Source organism: Rhincodon typus, chromosome 3 (assembly GCF_021869965.1).
Source record: "Rhincodon typus isolate 14 chromosome 3, sRhiTyp1.1, whole genome shotgun sequence".
NCBI lineage: Eukaryota > Metazoa > Chordata > Chondrichthyes > Orectolobiformes > Rhincodontidae > Rhincodon > Rhincodon typus.
Window position 1 is genome coordinate 120,989,662 of NC_063334.1, and position 9,767 is coordinate 120,999,428.

A 9,767-nucleotide genomic window follows, 5' to 3' on the forward strand; every position below is an offset into this window, starting at 1 on the left:
AGCATTCACTTGCCAACCACTCTTCTCATACAGTGGTGAGACCAAGCCACTCTTGAGGTTGAATAATAAACATAAGCTGAACATCATGAATTCTTTAGCAGCCTTCAGTATCACCACACCCCCACAATTCTCTCCTGTGCTCACTATTTAGAGGAAGGGAGGAAAGGACACAGCCTGGAAGTTTTTTTAACAGTGTAAAAGCTGCTACATATAAAAAAAAGACTTGTCATGCCTTTTATAATTTCAGAATAGCCTGTTAAGTCCTCTGTGATTGTCACTGCTGCGATACAGATAAAATTGTTTCCAATAAGTACACGTCTTCCTCATATAAAGATTGACCAATCCATAGAATGATTAAGTAGGGATAATGGGGTGTGCTTGAATCGGAGGAAAGAAACCAGTGTTGCCCTACTACAATCTAGAACTTCAACAACTCATCATATGTACCAATCAGCCAGACAACAACAATAAACAGCTTGTCCAAGACACAAAGATTGGTGATTAAAACTACAAATAGATGTACAGTATCAATGAATTAAATATCAGGGCAAAGTGGTGACAGATTTCAACATGGTAAATCAGAGTGATGGAATACATGCTTGGAACGGTGCAGTTCCAACAACGTTACGATGTTTGACACCATCCAGGACAAAGCAGTCACTTGATCGGTACCACATACACCACCTTCAACATTCACTCCCTCCACTGTCAATGCATAGTGGCAGTAGTATGTACCAGCGACAAGATGCACAGCTGCAACACACCAAGAATCCGTTGGCGGCACTTTCCAAAACCACGACCACTTCCATCTAGAAGGACAACAGCAGCAGATACATGGGAACACACCATCTGCAAGTTCCCCTCCAAGCCACTCACTATCCTGACTTTGAAACATATCGTCAATACTTCACTGTCACTGTGTCAGAATCGTGGAACTCCCTCCCTAATGGCATTGTAGATGTCCCTAAAGCGCATGGACTGCAGCAGTTTAAGAAGGCAGCTCAATACCACCTTCTCCTGGGCAATTAAGGGTGGACAATAAATGCTGGCCAGCCAGCAACACCTACATCACATAAACAAATGTAAAGAATCAAAATAAAAACAGCATCACTGTTTGAGGGAGTTTGTCATATGAAAATTAACTACCGTGCTTCCAGCACAACTGGGCAGAATCAAGGTTTTTTCAAGCAGCTTGAGATCGGTGAGACATGGTAGTTAATTATCACATCTTGCACTCAGTAAGGCCACAGAGAAGGCCACTGCAGGTAGAGCATGCTGGGAGTCCCAGGATCACAGAGGACACAAGTTTTAGTGAAGTGTGAAGGGTGGGAGGGTGGGGGTGTGCGTGTTACTGGGGTTGGGGCATGGAGAGAGGGATGAGCAGGTAAGCAAAGGAAGGAGGCACACCCCCTTACCCATGTTCCAAGGAAGCCCTCCTCCTCCCTTTCAAGATGACAAGCATTAACACTGGTTGACCTGTCAGGTATCCCACACTGCAACAAGCCTGCAGCTGGGTTAATCTCACTTTCGACCATTAAATAATCCTTGATCCCATTTAAGGGCCTCAAGTGGTGGCAGGTTGGAAAAGTCAGCTATGGGACTTCCCATCCAGAAAGTAATTTTGGTAAGGTAGCAGGGCGGCAGAGTCCCTACCCAAAACATTCCACCTTCCCAGAATTACTTTCTAGGCAGGTAGTCCCGTGATTGACCTTCCCAATCAGCTGTCCTTCCTGCTTCCAAGCTCACCAACTGCAGAAGGGGAAGATTGCACTCCACAACAATGACTACACTTCCAAAAGTAGTGATTATAACAAGGTCAGCCAGGTGGACATCGTAGTGTACAAGTTCCCTGATTGGGGCTGTTAACCTAGACCAATCAGGGAGCCCTGGCTGACAGACAAGAACAGGAATCTCAGCTCACTCTGAGAGATGCCTGTGAGGAAGCCAGACCAGTTTTATTTAACATTTCATGAATGAGCGGAATCTGTATCAGGATTTTAGACGAGGTTAAGATGACTGGCAGAGGCATGTGAATTTGGTTTAACCCTTAATGAGTTGCTGAGAGACCGTTCGGTATGTGGGATTAATGATGTAACCAGGCAAAAGTGCCTACTAGCTGAAGCCCAGCTGGATGTCAAACAGGCACTGCAGATACCAAGGCGTAGAGCTGGATGAACACAGCAGGCCAAGCAGCATCAGAGGAGCAGGAAAGCTGACGTTTTTGGTCGAGACCCTTCTTCAGAAACAGGCACTGCAACTGGCTTTGTCACTGGAAAATGCAGCAAGTGGAGCTTATGAGTTACAGCGTATTCCCCTTGAAGTGGACTTGCCAAGCTGACTGAGCTTGGGGGACACCGCATGGCTGAAGTCAATTGCATAGCCTCACTCAGATAATATCCTGAACAGAGGGACTCTAGGTCAGCCCCAAGCAAAGCCACAAAATAAAACCAGGCCTTGGCCAAATGGTTAAGATTTCCTTCAGGATTTGGGCCAGCAGGCCATTGTACTTGTTGCCATTATGAGGATTTGAGACAGCAAAAGAGGCCCAATAGTTCTGAATTGAGTAAGAAAACTTACAGGCTGGTGTCCAGGAGAATGCACAACCTGGAAAGCCCACTTAGATCTGGCTTGTTACAGTTAGATTGCTTAGCAACATCCAAATCAGAACCAATCAAAATAAATGTCCTGAAGAAGGGTTATACCTGAAATGTTGACTGCTCCTTTCCTCCAGATGCTGCCTGGCTTGCTGTGTTCTTTCAGCCTCCTGTTTGTCTAACTTGGATTCCAGCATCTGCAGATTTTTTGTCACCAATCAAAATAAATGTCTGGTTAAATGGTCACCCGGTTCTAATGGAGGTTTATACCCCAGCATGGCTGTATCAGTGATTGCAGACCCAGTCTTTGACAAAATTAGCTCTGGACTCCAACCCTTAAGTTTGAGTAAGACCTTGGCCAGGCTGAGAACCTACACTGGGGAACCTTTACAGATTAAGGGCACAACTTCTGTTCTGGTCTCGTATGAGAAGCAACTGGTTCAGTTACCACTGATTGTAGTGAAATGCTTGAGCCCAAGCTTGATGGGATGAAATTTGTTGAGAAAGGCTCACCAAGATTGGCTCAATATTTTTCAATGCCCAAGTGAATTCCTAATTAAATACCCAGAAGGTCTAGGGACTATTAAAGGAAGCAAGGCTACCTTGTATGTTGACCAGGAAGCTATCCCATGATTCTGCAAGGACTGCCCAGTGCCTAATGTGCAAAAGTAGAGGCAGAAATCAGAAGGTTGGAGAGCGAAGGAATCATCAAACCAGTACAGTTTGTGGAATGGGCAGCAGCGGTCATACTGACTGTGAAGCCCAATGGGTCGCTTCGCCTTTGTGGCGATTTTAAACAGACAGTAAATGGCTTCTCACAGCTGGATAAATATCCATTCCCTCGCATAGAGGATTTGTTCGCACAGCTGGAGGAGGGGCTGTCCTTCACAAAGCTGGACGTGAGCCATGTGTACCTGCAGTTGTGATTCGATGAGGATTGCCAGAAGTATGCTACAATTAATAGCCATAAGGGTTTGAACCAATATATGAGACCACCATCTGGGGGAATCATCAGGCTGTGCCATTTTTCAGCGGACGATGCAGAACATTTTACAAGATCTACCCTAGGTTGCCATTTATCTGAATGAAGACCAATAAAGAGCACTTAGAGACCTTGTACATAGTCTTTAGACATTTCTCCAAGGCAGGCATATCCTTTAGAATGGAAAAATGTGTGTTCCAGGCACCCCAAGTGACCTACTTGGGCTACAGAGTTGACAAGACTGGGTAACACCCGTTGGAAGATAAAGTGAGGGTGATCAAAGGTACCCCAGCTCCCCTGTCTATACTGCAACTTAGGTCTTTCCTTGGATTGGTGAATCATTACAGAAAGTTCATATGTAAACTGGCCTCCATCCTGGCACCCTTACATCTGCTATTGAAAAAGAGTCAGCCTTGAAAATGGTCTCGTAGTCAAGACATAGCCTTTAGGGAAGTGAAGAAGCTGCTAACTTTGTCTAAGGTTTTGGCACACTACAATCCCAAGCGAGATGTGATGCCTCCCCGTATGGTATAGGGGTAATGTTGGCTCGCTAGTGGCCCAACGGAGAGGAACACGCAATAGCTTATGCTTCCTGGACTTTGGTTGATGCAGAGCATAAATATGCACAGTTAGAGAAGGAAGGTTTGGTGATCATCTTTGGTGTGAGAAAATTCCACCAAAACCTTTGCGGATGTAAATTTTTGATAGCAATGGACCACAAACCCCTTCTAAGGCTACTCAAAGAAGACAGGGCTGTGCCACCCACAGCTTCAGGTCAAATTCAACAGTGGGCTCTCATTCTAAGTCCATATAATTACAAGTTGGAACATCATCTGGGAGGCCAGGTAGCAAATACGGATGCCTTGAGCCATCTCCTGCTGTCGCTGGAAGAGTCTGTTCTGGTTTTAAACTTTCTGGACACCCTTCTGGTGACTGCTGACAATATCAGACGGTGGAACAAAAGGATCGGGTCCTGGCAAAACTAAAACAGCTGGTGGTGATGGGGGAAACAAATGGGCTACCACAACCAGAACCGGAACCTTTCTGGACCTGGTGAGACAAGATTGCTATAGAAGATGGCATATTATTATAGGGAGCAAAAGAGATTGTTCCAAGCAAAGGCTGCCACTAGATACTCCACCAGGGACGTCCAAAATGAAGATGTTGGTAAAAAGCTATATTTGGTGGCCTGGATTGGATACAAACATAGCCATGTTGGTGGGGCAGTGCCCAGAGTGCCAACAAGAACTAAAATTACAACCAGCAGCTCCCCACATTTGTGGGAATGGCTGAGTAAACCCTGGACTTAGTTACACGTTGACTATGCCAGCCCTTTCATGGGCTCAATGTTTTTAGTCATGATGGATCCCCACTCAAAGTAGTTGGACGTGCATAGAGTTCATTCGTCAAGCACGGGAACAACGATCGAAAAGCTGTGAGCATTTTTTGCAATACATGGGCTCCCAGAAGTGCTGATCACCGACAATGAGCCATCTTTTACCAGCAGGGAATTTGGTACAAGAGACAGCTCCATACCATTCATCATTCAATGATCCAGCAGAAAGAGTAGTCCAAACTTTGAAGGCAGGCTTAAAGAAACAATCTACAGCTTCACGCAATACCAAGCTGTCCCAGCTCCTATTTGATTATCGGACCACTCCTCATGCAACTACAGGGATAACTCCAGCAGAGTTGCTGATGGGGAGGAGACTCCACACCAGGTTAAATCTGATCTTCCCGGACCTGGGTGGGGGGAGTGAAATGGTATTAGGAACACCAATGCTGGACATAAGACTCCTTTAAGCGAGAGAGAGAGAGTTTACTTCAGGGTTTGAAGTTTGCTGCAAAAACCACAGAAATGGCCCTGCATGGATAAGATGCATGATTGACGCGAGGTCAGGTCCATTGAGATATAAAGTTTGGTTGGTGAAGCAGTCCTGGACAAGTACGAGGACCACATGAAAGCTGCAATCTCGCAAACGGGGCAGGTGCATACTATACGTGGGCCCTCACAACAGATAGAAAGGCTATCGGAACCCATGGGTTCTCGCCTCCATCTAGTCTTGAAGAAACCTTGGAGTCTCAACACCTTTACTGCCTGAAGAAGAGGATGAATTTCTTCCAAGGCACTCTAGACACAAGAGGAAAGCTACAGTCTGGTACATGCCACCTGTATCCAAGGCTGAGTCAAAGGAACTGGTCCCAGTGCGAAAATGCCCCAGTAGAGGCTACAAGAAAAAGAACAGGCCTATGTTACTGGACTTAGAGAGTGAGGGACGTAGTTATTGTAATGATGCCTGCCAGGTGGATCTGAGGGAATACAAGTTCCCTGATTAGGGCTGTTAACCTGGTCCAATCAGGGAGCCCTGGCTGACAGATATAAACAGGAGTGGCAGAGGCTCTGCTCACTCTGAGGAAGCTGGATCAGTATCAAGTACTATGTATGTGCAAATAAAGGGTGACTTGGTGATAGGCTACCAGCCCCTGTGGAGTTATTTCAATTAAGGTGGCTAGTGGTGTGTTTTGTGGTGGTGGTGGTGGTGGTGGTGTTGATGATATACAAATGTGTTTCTGAAGAAATGTCTTATTGGACTTGAAATGTAGCTCTTGTTTCTTTCTCCATGGATGCTGCCCAACCTGCTGAGTTTCTCCAACTTTTTTTGTTTGTCATGTATCCAGAATATTTTGCTTTCATTAATTATAAACACAAACCTGTATTTATTTATTTAATTAATTATTTTTGTATTTTCAAGGAGTTAGATACAGTTCTTAGGGCTGAAATGACCAAAGGGTCTGGGGAGGAAAAAAACACGGTGCTGAGTGTGATGATCAGTCATGATTGTGTTGAATAGCAGAGCTGGGCCGAATGGTCTACTCCTCCTTGTATTTTCTATCTTTGTTGCCCAAAGAAATCTTGAGGGACGTATGTCACTAAAACGTGCATTTTTTTTTTTAAAAAAAAAAAAAACAACGACGCGGTGGTGACTGGAATGCTAGCTTCCAGAGTAAGAGTGGGCTAGAATGAGGCAGTGCACAGGCTCTAAGGGCCTGAATGGCCTGCTCAAGTCGTTCTTCCGAAGTGCACACCGCTCCAGAGCGACTATTGGCGGGTGAAGCAACGAGGGGGCGGGTTTCTTTCACGGCAGCACCAATGAGGCTGCCTGAGGACTGAAGCTGACATATTCCCTCCTCTCACGGAGACATTGGGTGTGAGGGGGAAAGCGGGGCCGCACGGATGGAGCTGGAGAACATTGTAGCTAACACGGTGCTCCTGAAAGCCAGAGAAGGTAACAAAAAAAATGTATCAAAGAGCTACCAAGTGACAAAAGGCGGCCACATTGTAGCGGAGGACAATGGCCGAGGGAAACATTGTAGCCGCTCGCCCCCCGGGAGTCTCTCTCGCTCTCTCTCACACACACCCAGCCGGCCCGGGCGATCGGGGAGCGGCCTTTCCTCCTCCCTATTAGGGTCTGGGCCTCAACCTTGGCCTTCTCTCCTACCCCAACCCGCTGGATTGGGCGGTGAAGCGGTGACCGGACTCTCTCTCTCTCTCTCTCTTCCCCAGTCGCCTTCCTCCGACACCCCCATCATTTTCCTCAGCCGGTGCAGTCGAGCGTCCGAGCCGCCTGAGGAAATGGTCGGTCTCTGTCTGTCAGCCCTTTCCCTTCCCCTGGCCTCTGCTTTCTGCTGCTGTTGGCCCGGAGCCGGGGGGAGCTCACTGTGGAGCGGAATGGATGGGAAACGGCTTTTGCTCAAAGAAGAGGTGGCTTCAGCCGCTGTTTCTTTCTTTTTAATTTCTCACCCTTATCTCTCGGGGTAAAACAATCTTTTATTTCTCCCCTGGACGCTTGTTTATTACCCCCTAGTTTAGTTTTTCCCTCTTCCTGTGCCCGTTGCTGGATGGGTACCTGTGCATGTATCAGTATGTTCCTGCTTACCGCCATCCCACCTTTTTATGTGCAGACAACATAACCCTGGTGCAGGCAGAATCTTTCATTTCCAGATGAACCCGCTGGTGAACAATTGTGGTGCTTTCTGGCATCTTGGTGTGGTTATTTGAATTTTTGATTCACCATTTGCAAGTGCCTATTATAGGAATTCTCACTGTCCCTTTCTTTCTAATGAGCTGCAATTGTGTAAGAATGATGAAAGACAACAGAGAAACTATAGCGACATTGTATGTAATGGCCCTAATCAATATTTCCAGCACAACCCAGGGTCCAGAGTCTAATGCTAGAGTCCATGTATCTTTGTTTAATTCTCCTTCGAGTGTCAGCTGTGGCTCAGTCAGTAATGCTGTTGCTTCTGAGTCTGTCAGCTCTTGAGTTCAAGTCCTGCTTTAGAGACCAGAGTACATGATGCAGCTGACACTCCTAGTGCAGTCCTGATGGAGCACTGCACTGTTTAGGGGCTGTGATGTTAAACCAAGGCACTGTCACCCTCATCAAAAGTAGATGTTGGGGATATGGAGGCCCCTGCTTTGAAGGAGGGCAGGTTCTCAGTGTCCCAGACAACGTTTATGATTCTGTTGAGGGAATAAACTTTGATTTTAATTATTGATGTTCAGAAATTGTTACAATATTACTGACATTACACTTGCTTGGAATTGTTTCAGAATAAAGTGGTAGTAGAAGCAGAATCAGCAGTATGTTCCTGAACAGAACTTTTTAAATATTCAAAAGGGCAGAAAATTGCTCGGTTTTGAGGGATGTAGTTGGGGATTCTGACAAATTGGGTAGTTTTCAGAGTTGACACAGACAGAATGGATTAAATGGTCCTTTCCTGTGCTCTAACAATTTGTGTTGATTGCTGAGGTTGTGCATACTATGCAACTTTGTTCTTTGTCCTGGTGTAGATGTGATGGGCCAAATAAAAGCCTCCTGCAGCATACTTTGTTTCTGTTCATGTTATTCTGTTGGTTGTTTTACCACCTCTGGGATATTGGGCTGCGTACTGGGGTATCGTTCTGCTAACTTAAACCTTGCCTGGGAGCCCGTCATTCATCTATAATTGTTGACGTGGGTAATAGGTTGGTCTTCACAACTGATAATGCAGTGGTTTTCTCAAACAATTGGGGGAAGAATTGCAGTTTCTTTTGCTTCCTCAAAAGCTAATTATATATCTATTATTTAGCACCTGATAAAATGAACAAATGCAGCATGAATTGGACCTTCTGGGTCTGACAAAGCTGTCATTGTTAAGGAGGGCATGACTCGTTCTTGCCCCCTCAAACCTATTACAGCCACCACACCCAAATATCCCTTCTTTGGGTAGCAAAAGTTGACTTTATCTTTGTTTTACAGTTAACTGTTGTTGCACTGCAGTTTGTGGAAAAGAGTTTCAAGTTTCTGACACTCTTTGCTTCTGCCTGCTGAAGGGTCAATGCTTCATTAGTGAGATTAAGTTTAGGCTAAATGTGGTGACTTCTTCAGAAGAGAAGGACTAATGTGCAATCCTTTTTCATTTTGTGCAATCCTATTGGTTTTCACGTACTGGTGGACTTGCCCATTAACCCAATCATGTAGAATTGGATGTGGGGTGCATACACTGTAATCTCAACCCTTAATTACTGGAGATAAATCCAACAAATGTTGGACTTGCATGGTTCAGAACAAAGGTCTTGACCAATCACCCTCCAAGTCTGCTTCGCCATTCCAGTGTGGCTAATCAATCTTAATGCCTTCATCCCCATATTCCTTCCTGTCATTAATTCAAACTGTTTCTCTGTCTTTAATGTACTTAATGAGTGAGCTTCCACAGCCCTAGGGTATTCCAAAGATTCGCTACCTTTTTTGAGTGAAGAAATTCCTCTTCTTTTCAGTCTAATATGGCTTGTTCTAGGATCTCTGAAAAGAGAAGACAACTGATGTCTTATTTGTAAACCTTTTCAATGGCCTGTTGGAGCACTTTAAAACCATGACATTGCTTAGGGTATTTGTTGGGGAAACTGTTTTTCATTGTGGGTGAATCCAAGATTAATCTAGTCACAAAGATGAATCCAACAATCAGGACAGTGTCTGTAGTGAGAATATGGAACTTCCCCCACCACACTTTAGGCAAGGCAAATATATATAGATGCAGTTAAAGGGAAGTGAGATATGTAGCTGAAGAGTGGCGGGGTGGGGTGGTGTTGGGGGGAAAAATGGATATGCTGATTCATGTTGGATAAACTACAGGTAGGAGGAAACCCA

General features: G+C 45.3%; 1 protein-coding gene across 1 annotated transcript in view; it reads right to left on the minus strand.

Annotated features, from left to right (window-relative positions):
* Window positions 1–6,676: 6,676 nt before the first annotated feature.
* Window positions 6,677–9,767, minus strand: part of LOC109914562 (NOP14 nucleolar protein homolog (yeast)) — a 32,176-nt gene continuing 29,085 nt past the window's right edge. The window contains exon 10 of the mRNA XM_048594112.1: window positions 6,677–6,847. Within this exon, the coding sequence (XP_048450069.1) occupies window positions 6,677–6,847 (171 nt within the window). The remainder of the gene's footprint in view (window positions 6,848–9,767) is intronic.